Source organism: Vulpes vulpes, chromosome 13 (assembly GCF_048418805.1).
Source record: "Vulpes vulpes isolate BD-2025 chromosome 13, VulVul3, whole genome shotgun sequence".
In the NCBI taxonomy this organism is placed as follows: Eukaryota; Metazoa; Chordata; class Mammalia; order Carnivora; family Canidae; genus Vulpes; species Vulpes vulpes.
Genome location: NC_132792.1, coordinates 19,940,741 through 19,963,216, shown reverse-complemented (window position 1 = coordinate 19,963,216; position 22,476 = coordinate 19,940,741). Strand labels below are relative to the sequence as shown.

General features: G+C 41.2%; 1 protein-coding gene across 1 annotated transcript in view; it reads right to left on the bottom strand.

Moving 5' to 3' along the window:
• The window catches only part of EXT1 (exostosin glycosyltransferase 1), a 285,234-nt gene that overhangs the window by 6,567 nt on the left and 256,191 nt on the right, over positions 1 to 22,476 (bottom strand). The window contains exons 4-8 of the mRNA XM_025993374.2: positions 21,650 to 21,769; positions 14,092 to 14,224; positions 11,534 to 11,652; positions 10,121 to 10,216; positions 5,101 to 5,190 (exon numbers count right to left, since the gene is read on the bottom strand). Of these exons, the coding sequence (XP_025849159.1) occupies positions 5,101 to 5,190; positions 10,121 to 10,216; positions 11,534 to 11,652; positions 14,092 to 14,224; positions 21,650 to 21,769 (558 nt within the window). The remainder of the gene's footprint in view (positions 1 to 5,100; positions 5,191 to 10,120; positions 10,217 to 11,533; positions 11,653 to 14,091; positions 14,225 to 21,649; positions 21,770 to 22,476) is intronic.

Below are 22,476 nucleotides of genomic sequence, written 5' to 3'. Positions count from 1 at the left end.
AAACATTACCTTCCCCCTGCTAATTCATAACGCGAAATCCCAGGACTGTTGCGAAACATTAATTCCATGTATTCATCAGCAAATTAAACCGACTGCTTGACATTTTGCCCCATAATTATGCACATGTTAATGTTTTCTGTTGAAACTTCAGATTAGTGCAGAAACGAAAGAAGAAGAGAAATCGTCGATGTGTCCTTTAGGATCCAGTTTGTTCAAGCAAAAACACAAGTCACAAAAGCAGTTGCTTTTTCCTCCCCCTCCTCCCTCCACGGTGCACGTGACCACTGATTCATGCGAGGCACAAATGCTTGTTTTATAAACGGGAGATTTCCTATATACATCCAGAGGATGAATATACAGCATGCATCACGACTAGCAATATGGCAAAGCCAAAGTGACTAAAAGAAAAGCATCATCTTAAGAGCGAGAGAAAAGATGTTTAGATGTTTAAAAACCACACAAGTTCTAACAGGATTTCAGAGCGGGTATCAGAAATGTAAGTCAGGCCTCTCAGGTTTGAAGTTGCTCAGCATAAAGGAAATCTAGAAAAAGCATCCATAATGAAAAATCACTAAGAGTAGGGAAGAGGCCAAGTGAAGCCATATGATTATTTTAAAGAAAATGCAGGGAAGTGACTTTCCAGTGCTAATAGTAACCCAAAGCAGGTACTTCTCAACCTGTTAAAAACTGACATTTATAATTAGCAAATCGTCTGTTTTAAAATGTGTGAGTGAATTTCTGACTTGCTAGGATTGTTTGATGAATGATAAATAAATACATAGGAAGTAAAAAAATTAAAACAATAACAGCAAACGATCATATAATGCTCATAATCATGTAATGCTCTGGTTATAGTACTTACACATTTGAACTCATGTAATCTTCCAATAACCCTGAGAAGTACGTCATTTTACAGTTTCCAATTTGCAGAGAGGGAAGCTAAGGTACATGGAGGTGCAAGTAATTTTCCTGAGCTAGTAAGTGGCAGAGTCAAGATGCAAACCCAGCCTTCTGGTTTCAAATTTGGTAAGTACTGTTACCATAGCCTTCTTTTAGTTCTGTTGCTATAGCACTGAGAACAATTTAACTCTTATACAGGTTATACATTCACCCTACAACCTTTCTTATCTCTTCTTCATAAGCAATGCAAATGGAAATTCCATTTATTCCACAAATATTTCCAGTAGCAGCGCTGTGATGGTGGCTGGGAACTGAGTGATGGTGCCAAGTCCAGTTCCCACCTCCTAGAGGTCGAAAAGCAATAACTATTTGCAACAGCCAACAGTGGTTGAAAACAACCCAGGTTCTATCAACTGATGAATAAATACATAAACCAACCATGGTATATCCATATGGTGGAATGTTACTCAGCTCTACAAAGGAATGAAATACTTAGACTATGGATGAACGCTGCAAACAGCATGCTGAGTGAAAGAAGCCACCCACAAGAGGCCACATATTGTAGAAATTCCCAGAAGAGGTGAATCCACAAAACAGATCTGCGGTTCTAAAATCTAGGGAGGGAGTGACTGACTAGTAGATTTGAGGTCTCTTTTCTGGGCAATGAAAATGGTTTTGAGTAAGATAGAACTGGTGGCTGCCTGGCATTTTGAATGCAGTAAATGCCATTCAATTATTCACTTTAAAATGGTTAATTTCATGTTACAAATGTTATCTCAATTAAAAGAACAAAGCAAATCAGCCTGGATCAGTAGTTCACAAGCTTTCACCACATGTACAACATCATTCCTTTCTTGCCACATCCCCACACCATACAATTACTTCTTTCCTATTTTTCTTTAAACTGCCCCAGGCATTCTCTCCCTCCACTCCCCCCTTGGCCTCATCCTAGGTAAACCTGCCAGAGAAACCCTGGTTTGGTTGCTTGCTATACTGTTTTCTGACAAACAGTAAATACAATTGTTGAAATATACTTGCCATGAAGTATGCAAAACTGAGGTACACACACTCCATCCTTCGGGAGCGCTGGCCTGAGTGATCTGTGAGGGTCGTTTCTATCTCTGAACCCTTTGGGCCTAGAAGTCACTATTTTTGTGAATAGTGATAAATTCAAATTGTAATGAAAATCTAGTTTCATGCCCTAACTCAAGATAAAAGAGCCTCAAGAATATAGCTTGTTCCTCCCAAATGAAAACATCCAGAAAAAAAATAGGGTGTTGGAAAATACGTTAAGAAAGCTTGTTGGGACACAGGGGATCGCGAAGACAGCAGCAGGGGAGCAGACGGTATTTGCCAGAAGATTGAAATCGGGTTGTGATAACCGGCATGCCATCACTGGCGCTCGATACTAATGGTGCCAACTGATGGGCCAATATATTATGCAGCCCGTCGTCAAAGAATCAGCCTGGCTGTCAGCGCTCTTTGGGGTTTTCCATTATTCTTTGAAAAGGAAACACACGCCCTGGCAACTACTATAGAACCCGATGGGGTTTTTTCATCACATGAATTTCTTACTATCTCAAAGCTGTTTCAAGTCATTTCAAAGGAACTCAAAAGTAAATTCAGATAAAACTATGATTCTTGTGATAGTTCTGCTTTCGAGAAGATCATTAGCACATCAAAGGAGGTAAAGGTCAGCTTATGAGGCCTTTTCTCTTAAAAACCAACATCTGTTTTCTTTTGAGAATTTGCAGCAACTCCGATAAATGTAAATAACTGTAAACCAACTATATCTAATACCCTTTACAGAATGCTGCTTAAAAATCTATCCTGACTACTACGGAGAGGCATTTAAATGAGCGGAGACTCCTGAGAGAGGAAATAAAATGAACATCTATTCACTTTAAAAAAGAGAAGTCCTTTGTCCTTGACCATGTCAGGTGACAGGATCACTCCAAGATCAGCAGGCAAAAGTAAACCAGACCACCAGACTCTTAAATTTATATTATCATTTTCCATCCACAGACTTCTAATTACTTCATGTAGGGCACACATTCCTCCCAGCATGCACAGAGCGTCTGGAATTGCTGGTCTTTGAGAAAGAAATTCACCTGCCCATGGAAACATCACAGATGCTCAAAGATATTTGACCATGGGACAGGAAAAACAAAACAAAATAAAACAAAACAAAACAACCAACTGTTGAGTGCCCTCTTGCTGCCCAGTGGAAGATGTGAGATGCATGAGTACTTGAGGTCACGGGATAATGACTTAAATATATGCCATGGTTGTGTTGACAACACGCTGGTGTCCATGTGCTGCTTTCCCTGTGTTTGCCCTCCAAGGTCCACTCTCCACTCTTCTTGCCAAGCTCTGTGCCCTGGCATGATGGAACCTCATGGATGGCACAGCCTGGGCTTCCTTACAGGCTGGTGGTGACCAGGTTAGGTCAGTGGGCGTCCCCCACAGGAAATGGACATGGGACAGAGAGAAAGAGAGGCCGGAGTATTTCTTCCTGGCTCCCTCTGAGGTTTGGCACGAGAGTCTCAGGCAGTTGTCACATGCCTCCATGATCATAGCTCCTGTAGAGTTGGCTTCCTCTTCCTCTCCCAGGTTCCACCTCTTAAAGACTCTGAAACACTATTTCCTTCAGACTTAGGAGTGGGAGCTGCTTCCTGGTCTTACCACTCTCCAGATACCCCAGTGTCTTTAACCCCACCCACCCAAGTCAACTGAAATCCCTTCCCTGGAATCACCGGACTTGGATTCCATTTGCTGCCCGACTCTGATGGCTAGAGGCAGGAACTGTGTAATCAAAGTCCCCGGCATGGAGACCAGAACAAAGAGATCCCTCAATAAATACTTGCTGAATGAATGTGCTCCGAGGATGCCAGCTTCCCTCACAGGAAACGTGTAAGCTGGAGTGTCCCATACCCTGTATTCCATAGCTGTCGTTCCCTTTGAACATTAAACATATCTCCCCCACCCCCAGCCCCTTCCTCCTGCTGACTTGCACATGACACAATTGGCTGTGTGTTCGCACTTTAATCTCCTCAGCATGCATCCCTTCAATCATTCATTCACTGAGTATTTATAGAGCCTGGGCTACGGAGAAAGTATTTTACCAAGGTGAGGCCCAGGGCATTTTGTCCTGGGGTGGTTTAGGCTGCACATAATGTCTGTTCAATTCCATCTGATGGAAATTGGAAGCATCGGTGGAATTTCGAGAACGAGACAGTGGGACTGCTAGCCTAGGTTAACACCAAGCACTGGCTACGCGGGCAGCAGGCCATTAGAATCGGGCTGGTGTCCAGGAAAGTGCATGCTGGTGAGTGTCGATGTTTAAATCGAAAAGAAAATGATTATGAATACGAGGGGAAAAAGAAAGGGAGAGGTATAAGTAGCTCGGTCTCCATGCTTTTTAGCAGCTACCATTAATAATGCATTTCCGATACACGACATTTTTATAGAACTGTCTTTGGTCCCTTCGATGGTTTCAAGTAAAGTTTCTGAGATCAATACTCATTCGAGTTGTAAAAATTGGTTTTCTATCGTATCTATCTCTCCTCTCTCTCTCTCTCTCTCCCCCCTCCTCACACGTTCTTTGTGCAATCTTATTTTTGGCACAAATACCTGAACATCTGAAATAGCAAGGATCTCCCGTCTCAGTCTTAAAGTGAAACCGTTTGCTCTTGTGTGGGTGAAAGAAAATGAGCACTTTAAACCGAGACACAGAAGCTGCCTTCAGAACCCAGAATAGTGTTCCCTGACAAAGGCAAAACCCACCCACACAGGCATTAGGATCACTAGGAAAGGATGGGCTGTTCACTCTGGACTCTGGACTCCGTGGTTTCAAGATGATGTGAGATAGGTGGCCCCCTACTCTTCAGAGTTTTGCACACCTGCCCACAGCTGTGCTGTTTAAAAACAAAAGGAGGGCAGGCAGGAGGGGAGAGGTGAAGCACTACCATGCAAATGAGGAGCCAATTAGCAGAGAAAACAAAGGGGAAATGCCCTCAGCAGGGTGCCAGGCGGTGGCAAGGTGCTAATAGGCACTGGTTGATTAGAACAGAAGCTGCAGGAAGTTTTGAATAAGGTTTTTGAGTTGGCCGAGGCAAGGGCAAAAGAAGCCCTGGCCCCTTGGAATTGGGGCAACTGCCTGGAGAGCCCACTGCCCACTCCTCTGGGGAGGGCGCTTACCTCTGTGGTTGAAAGCACAGTGTCCTCATCTAGGCTAAGCACCGCGTCTGTGATGATGTTGTCATAGGGCAGGAAACGGCTGCTCATGACCTGGGAGGGGGCAGAGAGCAGGCAAGAAGGAAAGAATGAAGGAAAAGAGAGGTAAATTTAGTCTTGTTTGCAGGAAAACTTCCCCATCCTCACTTTCAAAAAGAATGGTCTACCACCATGTCATCCCTCAACACTGAAGACTTCCATCTCCTATCAGCACAGAGTCTTGTTCTACAGTTAGTGGACACCTACTGTGTACAGACACCTTGCTAGTCAAAGAGAGTACAAAGGTCAATAAGACATCTTCTCTTGTCTCGCAGGAGTTCACAGTCCACAGAGACATCAAGATGCAGATGATCAGTCCTAGCCGGCCATGGACAAGGCCAGGAGAACAGAGGGTGCAGCAAGCTGCTGCTTGGGAGGGCAGGTGAAGGCCTCAGAGAATTGACATTGAAGCAGGACTCGATGGGTAGGAATTTACCAGGTATAAGCAGAAGTGAGGCAGAAACAGGGCTCAGAGGATGTGAAGGCTCAGAGGAGAGAACCAGCTCTCTGAGGCCTGGAAAGAGTGGATGGATGGATGGAGCTGTGATTCCAAGTGTGGGGCACACACCACTGGAAGGCCATGTTATTTTGGGAGGCATGTAGAAAAACATTTAAAAATTCTATTCTTTACTGATGTTACATAGATTGGCAAAAAATACACACAGATATATCAGCAATAACAGCTACAGCAGTAACAGGTAGTAATAAAGTTACTGAAAAATCTCACTGAAACAAAAAGCTGAATTATAGACAAATATTAAATAAACAATAATACATGTGGCCTATGGATTTAGGCAAATTGTAGCATATGAATAAAGTTTGGGCAACTCGAGGATAAGGCATAGTGAGGTGTGTGCAGGTATGCCTGGGGTGAGGGACCAGCTAGAAAAATTAAGACTAGAGAGACTCCAGGGTGCCTGGGTGGCTGAGTTGGCCAAGCATCCAAATCTTGGTTTTGGACCAACAGTCATGATCTCAGGGTCTTGAGATAGAGCCCTGGCTCAGGCTCTGTGCTCAGTGCAGAATCTGCTGTGGATTCTCTCTCTCTCCCCCTGCCCCTCCTGCTGGTGGTACTCTTTGTCTCTCAAATAAATAATAAATCTTAAAAAAAAAAAAAAAAGACTAGAGAGACTTCTCTGTGACAGTCATATCTCAAACCTCTTTGTTGAACGTACTACAGAATAACTAACCATGAGAATAACTAACATTGTAAAAACATTTACTATGTGCCAGAAATGTTCCAAGTTCTTTATATACTTCATCGAGTCTCTGCTTTATAATAATCCCATTTTATAGCTGAGAGAGCTAAGGCATAGAGAGGTTAGGTAGGTGTCTTGCTCAAGATGCACCCATCGGCATTTCCTCCCCCAGGGTGAGATTCTGTAGAGCACCTCAGCCACTGTGCTATGCCTGTCTCAGCCTTGAAAAGGACCTCAAAAGTGAATTGGGGGCAATCTCATATTCTCCACCTCCCTCTGGAAGTTCTATCAACAGTTACGACATCCTCTCTAACCTCACACTTGGAGGTCAAGGGAAAAGACATTTGCCATCAACTCTCAAGGCACAAAAGTCAGGGAATGCAGCAGTTGGACATAGAAGACAAAGGGAAAAGGGAGGCCCTTACCCTGGCTGCCAAGGGTATGCTTTCTACAAGTCTGAGGACCCCCACCCCAAGAAGCTCAAGCCTGTATTTATAACAGGAAGCCAGCTTATCTGTGAGATTCAGTTTCCATGCCCGTGAAGCTACTGGAGGGCTTCTGACATAAAGGATGGGAAGTGCCCAGTATTTTCCATCTCTGGGAGCTCAAGGGATGGATCTACAGCATAAATGGCTCCAGGGTCTGCTCTTACACATCTGTCAACTGGGTCAAGTTTTCTTTTCCTTTCTCGGGTTTTCAAAATAATATATAAAGCGATCAGCAACCCCATATACACGGTGCTCAGAAATCTCAGCCTGAAGCAATTCTCCGGATACTGTTTACATGTCCACCGACTAACACAGAAACCATTAGCTGCCAGCTTAGTGATGCCCTGACCCTTCTCTTGTTAAGTCTAGAGGGGAGAGCTGCACAGACAACAAGGCCTTTATACTCAAAACAGAATTTTGTAGCTGAAGCAGAAAACACCTCCACTCTAAACTCAAGCCTAGAGATGGAAATGTAAAATGGGGAATGAGCAGGACCTAGGACTTCTTCCCCATTATGTGCCCAACCACTGGTTTAATAAAAGGATCCATTCCTTTTTCTGCACCTGCTTCATCAACAGAGGTTAAGAGACCTTAATTCAGTCACTTCAGATTGTCCTGTAGAAACTAGATGCTGTCTTCCAAATACCTTGCCTCAGCCACATTCCATAAGTTGAACAGTTCAGCATGAAAGGAACTGGTATCTTGCAAAGTCAATCTTGAGTGGAATGGGTTTTGCTTATTAGTTCACGTAAGAAATGTTTAGCAACTGTATACCAGCCCAATCGCTTCTGAAATTAGCAAACATGGATAGGAAATGACCAAGACTCCAGAAGTTTATTGTCTAATGGAGAACATAAGAAATATCCCCAAGTAACTGTACAAAGCACAGTGAGAGTTAACATTTATCAAGCAGCCACCATGTGCACCCACACTTCCGAGTGCTTTTAACAAGTCTAGTATTGGACCATTTGATCTTTTAGAAATAAAAGTTAGGTATTATGATTGTTTCCATTAACTGAAGAAGGAATTGAGGCACACAGACCCAAATAACTCGCTTTAGAGCCCATAATACAAACCATAACATCCCAATGCCTCCCAGAAGAGTAGCTAACACTTACTGCACCCTTTGTGTGCCACAGGCCCAGGGCTAAACACCTGTAATGCACTATCTCACTGAATCCTCAAAATGGGCCCAAGTCTTGGCCTAGGTTCCCAAAATACGGAGCCTGACGTAATACTAATTAAGTGCAAATGCTTTAGTAGGTGCTGTAATCCCAGGGCAGCAAGCGTGAGGGTAGAGGAATGGCCCCCTGGAACCAGTAGCCAAGGGGGAGGCCAGGACTCAACAAATGGCCAGAAGTGTAGACACAAATAGACTGGGAGAATGTATGACACTTTGTCTTAGCCAAAAGGCTGAGAAGCAATTGATATGGCTGGGAGAATGTGAAATATCTTATAAGTTACATCTGATGGAGCCACCATCTTATATATAAGGAAACAAGGACAAATCACAGAGTGCAAATAAAAATATCAACCAATGAATTTGTGTGTAAAAATACAAAACTAACCATAGGAGTCAGAATGGCTCCTGGTCAGTCTGATTGGATCCTGTTTGAACATCCTGACAAATTCAAAGGAAGACTTATCTACCAGAAGGAGATCTAGTCACCCATGTTGACAGCATCCATCTGAGCACTGTTCGGGACCTCGGGCATTGGCATTGGGGAGACAGACATATGGGATTGTAGGCAGGAGATTTTTGTATGCCATCCCTTTTTTGAAACCACATCTATGGTGAGATGGATTTCATAAGGGTAAGGAAGACCCATGCGGAGAGGCAGGTGATTTTCTAATTCCCACCATTGCTTGTTAAATGCTTATGAGGCAGCTCTTGGATAACCATGTTGCTTGACTCCAACCCTGTGAATGTTGGGACTTTATTTGTCATATTCCACACTGTGTTCCAACATACTGCATGGTACCCAGCATAGAGTGGGCACTCATATGTTGGAAACGAATGGATAATGCACTGATCATCTTGCCCAAGTAACAGTTATAATTCTCACTGCATCATGTTGAACTACACGAAACTGCCACTTTTAGCAAGCCAAATGATCGTTTCAAATGTTTAGACCTAATTGATATTTTTTATTTTGGCTCGAAGATGTTTTACTTAGTGGGAGACAATGTCTCAAGACCTGCCTCCTTGGGGACCGACAAAGGATGTCTCTTAGATGACGTGCTCCACCAATCTGTTCCATTTAGTAGCAAATAATTTCTTCACAATGGATATGATCTACAAGAAAGCAATTAGCAGAAGCGAGAGAAAAAAGAACTCACCTCTGGCTGCCAAGAGCAGAAGAAACTCCAAAGAGGAGGTAGCTTGGGGGCGGGGGCTTAAAGAATGCATGGGAAGTTTGATAACAGAGATAAAAAAAATTGAGAAGGGATGGTCAAGACTTATAGCAAAAGGGAAAAACAAGAATCATAGGCCAGAGGGGACACAGTTCAACTTAGATAACTGTGAATGATCAAATTTGGTGAGAGAACAGGGTCTGGGGCGGTTAAGTAATGAGAGAGAAGACTGGCGAGGCTGGCCAAGGCCAGATTACACACGGCCTCAAATGTTAATTTCAAGCATTAGCAAATAGAGTCCCTTAAGGCTGAGAGATGATTAAAAGATCATTCACTTCTAGGCAAAATGAATTGGAGAATGGAAGCAAGGGGCCAGCTAGGCACATGTGTGAGTCTCTGATGAAGACACCCAAACGAAATTAAAGTGCAAATGTCCTTTTGAAGATAAATATGAGGATGAGCCACTATTCTGAAAGATACAACTGATCCAGATGAACCAGCTAAGCAAATCTCATGCATGCTGCCATCAGCAGCTTCGTCTTGATCCTCATCGTTTATACAAGGATCACTATTGCCAGGCTCTAAATTCATTTAATCCTAATAGCAACTTAGGAATATGTGTTATTACTTCCATTTTGTAGACGAGGAAAGCGAGGTCAGATAAGTATATGCATGGCCACAAATCTCCTAAAGAAGTGGTATTAAGACCCACAATTCCCCAGTTTGAGAACCTAAGGCTGTCCACACTGAGGATATTCAGCAACAGGGAAAATTTTAGAAAAAAGTCCAAGGCCAGAAGCTCCTCAAGGCAGGAAGAAGACGTCGAGGGCCAGTGCCCACAGTGCCCCTAGAGAAACAAGGACTCCATGGTGGTTCCACGCTCAGGACCCCTTCCCACCTTACCTTGCTTTCTCCTTCAATGACGATGACAGGCACAGCTGTGGCAGGCCAGCGGTGTTTGGCTGGTAGGGGCTTGTCACAATTCCACAGAACTATGATCTGAAAGGGACAGGGGGTCATTAGATGGCTTGGTAAGGCTGGTTGTAGATAGGCCTCCACCCCAGTTTCTTCTCAGAGACAGGACGAGAGGGAGGACACAGAAGCCTACGTAAGGCAGAGGCAGACATCAGACTTGAATCTTAAAGAGAGTCCCCCTCCCACACAATCTCCAGCACCTGATCACCTCAACAACTAGATAGAGAGGAGAAAAGGTATAACCTGCAAAAAATAGCATCAAGGGGGTAGGAGAAAGCCAGGGAGAAAGAAGTAAATTTCAGGGTTGCTGAATCTTAATAAAGTGGTCTCCTAAATTCTGATATCATATGATGAGTGAGATAACACCAGTGAACAAGGTAAATAAATATGGGTAGTGAGGAGCACCTGGGTGGCTCAGTGGTTGAGTATCTGCCTTTGGCTCAGGTTGTGATCCCAGGGTCCTGGGATCGAGTCTTGCATTGGGCTCTCTGTGAGGAGCCTTGCTTCTCCCTCTGCCTATGTCTCTGCCTCTCTCTCTGTATCTCTCATGAATAAATAAATAAAATATTTTTTAAAAAATGGGCAGTGAGCATCAGAACACTGGCTAGGAAGCAGTGCTACTCCAGGCAGTGTGGGAGACAGAAGCGAATTCAAGATGGAACTAGCATGGTGAACTTGTGATTTGGATTCTCCGGAACGGCTGCAGATTTCATGTGACTTTAGTATTCCCAATAAATGTGTTCTGTTCAGAAAGGCATACTTCTACACGATTTAATTCCTTTCTCGTTTGTAAGCCTTCTTACACAACCTGATTTACAAGTCAGAAAAAAAGCCAATGTGGAAAGAGTGACACAGATGTGGAAAATTTTGTTATCACTGATAGAACCTTCTGCTCCCGATTTTATCGATTTTATCATTAAGTCATGGTTGCTGTGAAAGAAAAGTGGACAAACACTTCCTGACACCACCAAGTCTGTTTCTTCTGTTGAAACTTAGCTTTCTGGGGCCTCCCACGGCCTTTCTGCTGTTGCTTTATTACTCTGATGTCTAAAAACAAAATGATGCGCTTATGTGTTCTTTAAAGAATGTGTTGGTATCTATGTTTTAACTTTAGCCCATCGAAGAATCTCTTTGTAACCCATCCCTTATCTGTGCTTGACTGCACTTCCAAGAACCTCTAAGTTGATGAAAAAGAAAGTAACAAGGCATGACAAATGAAAGGGGGGTAACAGGGCATGACGTTAGGTGAGTCCCAGGGAGTAGAGCATGGAGCATGCAGAGGCGCAGGCTCTGGTCCCCTGAGCTGGAGGAGGCAGGTGCTGCTGTCGGCCCCTCACTCACCTGGGCGCAGTACTGGGATTTGGCTGCAGCCACGAGAAGCTTTAACACTGGCTGGGACTGAGAGACCAGGGGGGTCACCGCATGGATGACTGCCGTGAATTTGGAAGGGGGCTTTAAACCTGCAATAGAAACGGGAGAGGAGCTCAATGAAACACTGGAAAACAACACTTAGAAAATCATTCCTCCTCGCTCCATTGCCTCGCCCTGAAGCTAATGTTCCCTACTCGCATATTTTTCCTTTGCCTCTTATGTCCTGACAGAACAAAAACAAGGTGAAAAGCTGTTAGGTAGCTGCTGCCTGAGACCGTGGTGGTAATTTCCAGCTCCATGTCCACCTGCAGTTTTCTTCCTCTGATAACCTTTTCCTCTCCTGGGGGTGCACCTGTGATCTTCTGTCCATGTCTGCTTTTTAGGGGCCCAGAGGCTGAACACACACCCCACCTCTCACCACTCTCTACTCCAGGAAGGCTCTACTCTATACTTACATGTTACTGTGGGGATTTAAGGAAATGTGCTCTCCCCACCCTGGGTATTTGAATAGCTCTTATTCTTGATAATGTAGTTAAGGGTTGTTTGTTTGGTTTTGGCCTGATTAATACTATTTTCAATAATGACCAGCAAGTGGTAAAGGGTAAAAGAACTGCCTCCAGAGCCTCCCGGTCTCAGTTTGAATCCCTGTGCTACCACCCAGTGGTGGTGGGATCTTCCCCTTGACGTTTCCATAGCTGTGAAATGCGGCTGAGAGTCAGAGCATCAAACCTATGGGGTTGTTTTTGTTAGGAGACCAGAATTAAAGGACTGAATGCATAACAAAGCAGTTAGAACAGGACCCAGCAAACAGGAAGTGCTTGATATGTGTTCCTGGCTATCCCTCGCCATCACCATCACCATCAGCATCAGCATCACCATCATTTTGGAGTAGAAGCCTCTACACTCCCAAGAAGCTCTTTTCGTGTGGTGCTGACATAGGCTGAGGGAAAAAATATGTGACCCAGACCTCTGCCAACTACGTGCTCCAAAGCGCTAGGTGGAAAGGTGTCACAGATATGTAAAACAAGCATAGCCACTAAAGAGAAAGAAGCGAGATGGCTTCTCCACCCTCTGGAAGGAGTTTTTTCTGGAAGAGCTCGCTAAGAAACTGGAGATGCGTTTAAAAACTTTTTAAAACTTCAGTAGTTTAGACTTGTGAATTTTGCATTTTGGTAGCTTCAATGCAAACAAGAGTGTGCAGTGACATTCAAGTTAAACTTTGATGTCGATACAATAAAGGTAAGAATTAGACAACATATACTAAAGGATTCTGTGAGGGTTTTGTAGAGCAAATTTTATCATCTAGTTGGTACTTTAATTGCATGTTAGAAGCAGACTTGCCCCACTATCTAGATACACATTCAAAACTTTGCCAGAGAAGAAATAGGGGTGGGGGTTTCCTTTCTCACAGTGAGATCAAGTCACTGCTTTTACATATTTCCTGTATATTTCCTAGTTTAGGAAGCATCATGTACACACTTCTCATGTGCTCACTCCACATGAAGATCTCCATGCTCTGCAAGAAATATGTAGAAATTTTTATCAAATATGGCCTTCTTCTGAAAATTACACAATTCTAAATATATTACTCCATGTGGACCACTTCACTGATTTTAATACAGTCCCCATAATATGTTTGGTTTGGATTAACTGGTTGGTACTTCATGACTCTAAGTTTCTTTTTATCAGTTTCAAATTAAACAAGCAAAACTCAAAAAAGGGTGAGATTGGTATGGAGAATATCAGAACAGGGTGGAAAATCTAGAGTCTTTTTCCCACATCAACTTGAAAGATGCATTACTATCCCAGAGCTCCTCCAATTTGGACCCGAGAATGAGGGAGAATGTCGAAGATGTTACTAACACTATCACAAGTGGGCTCCAAGGACACAAGGGTCTACGGCAATAACAGTAGCCTTTTGGAGAGCTTTGTTCCTCTGTCCATTCCCTTTCCCCCATTATGATTGGACTAAAAGCTGCTTGAGATCAGACTGTAAATCTGACTTTTTATTTCCACCGCCCAGCATGGCATTAATGGAGCACACATGAGGAGCACACTAAATGAGTAAACAAATCGGTCTTTTGTCAGACATTCTCAAATCTTTCTCTTTCCTTTTTATTAATTCAACTTTTCTTTGGTAGGAGATAGAGAAGTTGAGATCGTGGGGTAAAAAATAGGAATAGCGCTCCTGGTTCCATTTTATATATGAGGAGATTTAAAATTATAGCAAAGACACTGTCATGTTCAAAATGATCCATAATTTGAGGAGCCTATTTCTCAAAAAGGAATGAGTCTACTATATGTGAGGTCCAGCTGCTCAGACAAGGAGTTTTCCTGCATTTTCCAGTGCTCTGCCGGATTTATTGTTCTTGACCCTGATACACCATTTATGATAGGGCTCTAGAAAGCCATCTCCGGGCAGGCTGGTCGGAAGACCCTTCTATAGAATGGAAAAATCAAGGGACTTTCAATCTGGACAAGAACTGGAGGGTAAACAAGGGGCTGCACCCTGGAAAGAGGTCACTTACCTAAATTAGCATAGTAGTAAGGAAAGTCTCCCAGATAAGATGAATACTGTGGTAGTACGAACAATCCTCCAGGATGTTTGTTCCATATTAAACTGTTACGTGATATGTGCTTGAATATTCTGTCCTGAATAATCTAGAAAATAAAAACACAGCCTGTGGTGAGGATGAGACCTTGATGGGATTTGATAAAGGAGCATGTTCAATCCCAGTTTGAGGAATGATGACCCTCAAAGAAGTGACTCTATCTCCAAATTCTCCGATAAAAGTGTCCGGGACACAGGCAGAGTGACAAAGCAGTAGAAGAGAGTGTGAGAGAGAAAGAGATGAATTATGGCTAATCAAACTTTCTAATTAAATGTTGGTTTTACCCTAAGTTCTATCTTGTCTTTCTATAATAATAAGTATGTTCTCATTTCGAAGCTGAGTGCATGAAACAGTTTCCTTGATGGCAGAGCATTTAGCTGTGGTTCTAGACTGACGCCAGGAAGATCTGTTCTTGGTCCACGTAGACATCCATGGGGAGACTGCCTTGGGAGGGTACAGAAGGCAGGGTACATTCTAGAAGCTGTTGAAGTTCTCATCCATTCCTTTAATCGAGGAGGCAGATTTATCTGTCATATTTCGTTTTCCTTTCAATTGTAGGACTTTGGGGTACTAGTTAGGGGAAGTTTTTCTACATTTTATCTCAAAAAGCAGTGAGTTAACAATTGCTCAAAACATCCCACATAATAGGACAAAAAAAACATGGCATATGAAGACTAATAGCCACACTAGTTCATTAGTTCCTTTGGACTTTGGGACCTCGCAGATCATTAAATTCCACATTTAGAGTCAAACATTCTCCCATCCTGAATCATTTGTCAGATGAACGTGATTAGTCCACTTTACAGATTTCTCTCTGTGACTTTCAAACTCTTGTAATTATTCCATCCACTCATTAAGATATGATTTGGCAAATAATTAACTTGGTACAGGATTTCATGTTTGCAGCAATTTTTTTCTGTACTTAAAAAAAAGAAAGAGCCTGCCATGTCTCTCAAGAGATTTAAGACCTAAATCATTATTTTCCAGGCCCCCATTTAATGCGATGTGACTTTAAGTAAAGACTATTTTCAATGGAGCTTTATCACTTGTTAAGGTTATTAACACAATCGTCTCATCCCACATAGTGACAGATAAGTAATAAAGTGAGCTACATTTATTTTTTTGCAAACCTTATCATGTTTATATTTCTTAATGAGAGAGAAGAAAGGAAGCAAGGAGGTAATTTGGAAAAACTCAAACACTTTAGCTCAATGATTTCTGCATTTTTCTCTTTCCTCCAGATCAAAACGGCTAGTTTTATATGGGTAGGTAGAGGTTTACAATTTGGTGGAGAGTTAAAGAACCTAGCTAAAATATGAACATTTACTTTCTGTGGTACAACAGAGATGTGTTAAAATGTTGTTGACAAGGCATTAATTATGAGAAACTTCTTATGGTTGTGAAGGGTTTTCAAATGGCTAGCAATTTCACTTTATATGCCATTTATCCTAGTTTTATATTATTTATATCTTCCAAATCTACTGTCTTTTTTTCCTTACAGTTTTTCATTTAGATCCTCTTTTTCTGATCTGCAAATTTATGTACTTTCTAGCATGTGGTCACTTAAATGAATTTGGGTATCAAAACACAGAGTGAATTGAAAGTAGACAGTATCATAAATCTGACATATATACAAATGGCGTATATCTAAGGGATGCCACAAAATGGGTCACTATCCACTGTGGGTCTTTCGGCAGCATGCTTCTCGTCATACTCTTTCTGGTTCAGTATCACAACATTGTTCTTGTTTCGAATTCAAGGATACAACAGGCTATAGTGTTCTTCTGAGATACCAATGAGCATGTCATATTCTCTTCAAATCAATCTTGATGGGAAGATATAAGCAAAGGTACAAGAGCAACAGCAAATACTTAATTTAACCTGGGTCAAGCAATTTGCCACTTTTATGTCTCACTTTTCTCATTTGTAATAAAACGGTAAAATATCACATAAATTATAATAACCTCTCAGAATGTGTGAGGAATAGCCGCCGAAGTTTTTATATTTAAGACTTGACTTTTTTTGCCTTAAAAAAAAAATCTCATTCCTGAATTTATTTTCTAGGTGTGGACTGCCCATTTTGACACTGCTGTAAGATCACAGATATTATAGATTATAGATATCTTTCCATAGAATTAATAGTATTCATGGATTACTTACCCTAAATGCCTAACAACAGTGTCATTTTTCTCATGAATTAAATTTTTCTGCATCTAGAATTGATTCTTGAGTAGTTTGTCAAAGGGTATAAACCCTTTTAAGTGTTTGCATTGACAAACATTTTCTAAAAGGTGTGTAACAGCTGGCCTTCCCAAAAGTGTTAAAGAGTTTGGGATCATCCAAAGGTGATCTCATTTCACCAAAGAGAAGCGTTGTTCTGTCCCTCTCCTAATTTCCATTGCTATCCTGTGATGGAACAGCCAACAGCTGTTCCTATCGCTACACTGGACAGCTCCCAGGATCCTTTCGGAGTACTAGAACTCACTATTGCTGTGGAAGAAGACATCCATTTCGAAGTTGGACACTTCTTCGGCTATAAAGAAAATCATCACAAACATATACACTGACACATATATGTACATAGTACAAAGCCTTTTCATTATGGATGGCACCCTTGATAGGATAATATTTCTCATTAACACGAATTCAAAGGGAAGAATGACAGGCTCCTTATTTTTATTTTTTATGTGCCATCTGTTTTATGAATAATGGACTATTGGTTACAGGTTACTGCCATTCTGTGTGGCCCTGACTTGGTCTTTTGACCAATACAAGGTTACCTCACACACGCAGTGCCACCATATGCCACCTCACTCTGAGCCAAACATTCTATTTTCATTATCTCAGTGATTTTAATATTTCACTATACAACAGCATCAGCAATACCATGGTTTGAATGTGCATTGTTAGGTAACCGGAGAGAAAAATTGGAACATACTTCATAAAACTCCATTAAAAATGTGCCTTCCGAGCTACCATTAGTTCTTTTCATACATTATTACAATCTTGTGCACTTTTCTTTCACTCACCTTGATTCTCACTGAGCTCCTATGGTTCAATCATGAGTGTCAGGTTATTGCTGTGTAATACTCTGACAAATAATGGAATCTATGAAGGAACACTGTCTGCAGTATTTTATCATTGTCCCCATCATTACTTCTCAATTTGCATACACACACAAAAAGTGAGCTCCAAAGAGCTTAGCTCTGATTCACTAGCTCCTTAATTCCAAGATGCTGAATTAGGAAACTTCTGTCGGACTGGAAATGCTAGCCAAATCCCAAGTACAGAGAGCAGTACAATGGAATGTACTAACAATAACAACTTGAGTCTGGCATCAGAGAAAAGGTATCCTGCTTTCAAGCATCACCTACAACACTAAGGCTCAAAGTCTCCAAAGACCGAGTCATCCCCTTCCCATGACCTAGAGTATATAGCAAGCAAGAAAGACCCAGAGTTTTAGAGTCTGGATATAGAACATCCTGAGAGCAAAGGATCCTCAAATCTATATTATCTAAGGGTAATGCTGAATTATCCTCATAACTCAGAAGCTCCAGCAAAGAATGACTTTTAGGTTTTAAGCCAAGTAGGTATTTTTGATATGTGATACTTAAATTGTTCTCATAAACACGTTGGCTTTATTTGTGTAGGCGGATGGCATTTTCTGCTATGTTCTCTGCTTTTCCATTTACACTGAATTCTGGGGTAATCTGAGTTCTGAATTAAAAAGGGAAACTGGATGGTATCTTTCATGCAATTTGGTTGAGGGGTCAAACCGTTACAATCTGATCTTGGAACTATATAAGGAGATTTGATAGTTGCTATAAATTTGAATGAAGTATATGGTTCATAGTGTTTTCAAAACAACTGTGTCGCTAAAGAACTACATGGCTTAAATCCAAGGGGAAGAAGGCCTTTCCAGCACAGAGATGACAACAGCTTGACTTGAGATTCTATTCTGATGAATATAACACATCCAACTGTTCTTACAGGATAACTGAGCACTGCTAATTGAATAGGCAAGAGACCAGTTCTATGCAACAAACCAAACTCAAAAGAAATGTAATTAACGAGATACCATCATTCACCTGACAAATTTGCATGGTTGTGTATGTATGTGTTTTAATTATGATCCTTAAGGCTAACAAGACTACCACTAGAGGAGGTCTCCTCCCAGACGGTTTATGAGAGTCCAGACTGATGTAACCTTCTTGCAGAGTAATTTGGCAACGCATATCATGAACCTAGACTCTGGCTTAGTAGTGATCCCACTGTAAGGACTCCATCCTAAAGATACAGAGATGCAGCCCAAGATACATGTAGAATCCCATTGCCTGGATAAAGATATTTGCACCTAGATCTATACAAAATACACAATTAGAAACAACATTAATAGTCAACAATAGTATGTTAGTTAAATAAATGGAGGTCCACCAAAGGAGGGCAAAAGGCAGGAAAAATGAAATAGTGGCCTTTGTGTTTTAGAGTAGACAGCTATTATGGCAGAATCAAAAGGCCAGAAACAGACCCAAAGGTGCATAAATGTGGAGTGTGACAACACTGAGGCAAGAAAACTTAGTATGTTGGGACAAACTACACAACAATCTGTTTAAAAAAGGAAAAAAACAGGCTTTCAACACAGATCATATATATATAAAAGTAAATTGGATTAAACAGCTAATACAAAAAGTTAACTGTGAAAGTACTAGAAAAATATAAAGGAGTGTGTGTGTGTAAATTAAATTATGGATCAAAAGGTCCTTTCTGAACAGTAGCAAATGGAAAAGCCATAGAGGAAAAGATCACCTCATTATAAACAAAAAAGGGATACCGCAAGTTGGGGGAAATATTTGTAACAAAAGGGTCAAAGTGTTAATATTTTTATATAATAAGCTCTTAAAAATTTATGAGAGGGGTGCCTGGGTGGCTCAGTTGGTTAAAAACTTGCCTTTGGCTCCAGTCATGATCCCAGGGTCCGGGGATTGGGCCTGGCATCAGGCTCCCTGCTCGGTGGGGAACCTGCTTCTCCCTCTCCTCTGCCCCTCCCCTTGCTTGTGTTCTCTCACTTTTGCCCGCTCTCAAATAATAAATAAAATGTTTAATAAAAAAAATTATGAGGAAAAGTGGGACAACATCGTGGCCATTTCTTTTTCTTTTTCTTTTTTTGCCTGTTTTCTTTTTTTTTTTAAATAAATTTATTTTTTATTGGTGTTCAATTTACCATTTCTATTTCTTTCTTTGTGAGTTGCTAAGAAATAATAAAAATTCATTCTTACTAATAACTGAAGAAATATAAATTAAGAAGATAATGACATCATTCTGAAAGATATAATGTCTAATATTGGTGAAAGTGAAAAATACCAAAAGTAATCAAAACAAGTCCTCTCATATATGCTGGAGGGAATATAAATTAGTTCCATTCTATGGCAGGAAAATTGACAATGTATTAGAAATCTTAGCATTTATCGTATTCTTTGAATGAGGACTTTGAATTCAAGGTATTAATCCTAAGGAAGTAATCTTGAACCTGCATAACAATTTGGTGCTGAAGCTATTTGTTTCGATAATATATATACTAATGAAAAAACAAAAACAACGGTAATGTCTTCAAAGTAAGGATAATGAGAGAAATTAAGTGATACCATGACTGGAATATTATATAGTCATTAAAATAATTGTAGACAAATCTAAGAACATGAGAAAATGTTAACAATACATTATTAAAAGGAGAAAAACATATTATAAACTAAGTTTAGAAAGACATTTATTTACTTATTTAAGTAAGTAGGCTCCATGCCCAATGGGGGGGCTTAAAACAACCCTGAGCTTAAGAGTTGCATGCTCTACTGATCCAGCCAGCTAGATGCCCCTGAAAGACTCCTCTTTAAATTGAAAATTACATATGTATAAATTTGCCTAGAAAAAAATAAATATATATGTGTTTGTGTGTGTGTGTGTGTGTATATATATATACACACACACATATACATATATATGTCAATAGTGATTTTGTATGGGTAGATGATTGTATTTTTATACTTTAAGTATTTTCCATTATTTTCTAAAATGAACATGTACTTTTTTTCATAGAAAGCACTCATTCTACAAAGGGAAAAAAAATGACATTCAGTTTTCTTTAAGAAGGGCCTAGGAAGGGTCTTGGATGGAAGACAGGATAGAAGAGTAATATCTATTACATACTCAAATCTACTCCTATGAACAGATGAGAAAAATGCAATCAATTTTAAGGAATAAGAAGCTTGCTTGCAAGAAGGAAGCCATTCTGACCTTGTCCCCTTTATGGGGTGAGCCTGGCTCCTTACAAACCCCTTTCAACTAGTTTCAGGCTGAAGAAAAAAATGTACACTCCTGAGAAGATACTGTGACCAGAGAAGCAGCCCCAGCTCACTGTGGGGTAGGGAAATGCCCCTACTGTGTCCAGGGCACAACCAGCACAGGCTCTGATACCCAGGATGGCAAGAGAACAGCGTTGTGGACAAAACAGGGTGATTTTCAGTTTTCTTGGTATTACTCAGACTCCTCAATGTTTGCTGCAAATTACATTAGTTTTTGGAGCAGTAAATACTTTTCCAAAGCAAATACTCCAAAGAGAGGCTGCAAATGCCCCTGGCTGCGTTATGAGAACACAGAACCACCTCAATGCCGTGCCTCATCAGAGGACCTCTGCTCTCCTTGCGAGTCCGTAATTCATGAGTGTGCAGTTTTCCAACTCTCATCTTAGCTCTTTGTGCTACTGTGGTGTGGCCTCAGGCTATCACTATCTGTTCTACTTGCAAAGGTTTTAATCATCTCCATGCTTCCCTCTCCTTTTTCCCTCCTGCCTTAAAAAAAAAAAAAAAAAAAAAAAAAAAAAAGGCAACATACAAGGGGCACCCATATGCCTAGAAGATTTTCTGCTTTCATAATGCTTAACACTTTCCACACCAGATAGAGTAATCCTGATCCTGATTTTCTTCTTAACACATCCTTGCAACACTGATGCTGGTTGGGCTGCACCTCTTGAGGACTGATTTTGTTGTACCCCAAAGCCACTGGTACCCAGTAAATTGTCCATATTTCTAGAATGGTAGAAGATTTTCCCCTACTCAGTCATTGCCTGATTTCTAAATGGGCTCCAGAAACACATCTTCAGAGGATGCCACTGAGTGTGAAGGACAGGAGGACAGTCATTAACCACATATCGCTGAAATGAAGGAAGACAGAGCTGATCTGTGTATCAAGGACTGTAATTCCTCCTCATGTCAGTTTTCCTCTGTGGGGTTTTGTTAGGAATGGAGGGATCTGCTTGGGCACAGCAGAGCAGGTAAAATAGGGTTAACTGATAAATCCGGGTATAAAAAATTTGGTGTTGTCCCATTTGGCCAATTATACCACACGAATAACAGAAGAGAAGGCCAACAGAAGTGTATAAAGGACCATTATTCAAGACTAAGAGCCAAGTGGTCTCACTTACCTCTAGTGTAGTTAATACAATCTTCTCAACTGAAGAAAAATAAGCCTCCCACAAGAATTGTGTCTGCTGTCTAAGTGCTAGGATTTTATCCTGATGAATAGACCTGATTGTAGAAGGAATCTGTAACACAAGGTGAACACATAATAACTATAACTGTAAAACAATGAGATGCCATTTGATCGAAATAACCCACCTGGGTTAGGCTTTATAAATTTCTTAGCATTCAGGTTTTAGTGTACGGGATGGGCTAAAAATCTGAAATGCCCTTAAGAGGTGTCAGGTACAAGCAGTACTTACTGGGGATCAGCCTTAATGATCTTTAATGGATGGAAGTTAAAGTCCCCTCTAAGATTTGGTACCAGCTTATCAGTTGCTTAGGGTCCCACAAATCCTCAAGCTTACACATGGACAAGCACATTCTACACAGAAGGGAGCTGTCAGTTTTGGTGAAAGGCTGAAAGACATGCCCCAAACACTTCCAAGACATGCAATGCCAGGGACTCCAAGTGATCTACAAAGGGGCTTCTAGAGGAAATGTCTCTGAGCCTCTCCATTTAATCTGTAGCTGGATAGTCATTTCCATATGCACACATTTGTGACCTTACCCTGAGAGCTATTCTGCTCCCTGACCTCTCTTTTTGGCTCCAGCACTAATGCTAATCTAGCACAATCTGTCAAACATCACACACATTCAACCATCGCTGAATGTGACTAAGGCTACATCTCTAACAGGCTACATGATTTTAAAGGAGAGACCTCTGTCCGTCCATCCTTCTACATGTTTTAAGGTTGTAAGAATGGCTTTTATATAGTAGTTTTTCAAGAAA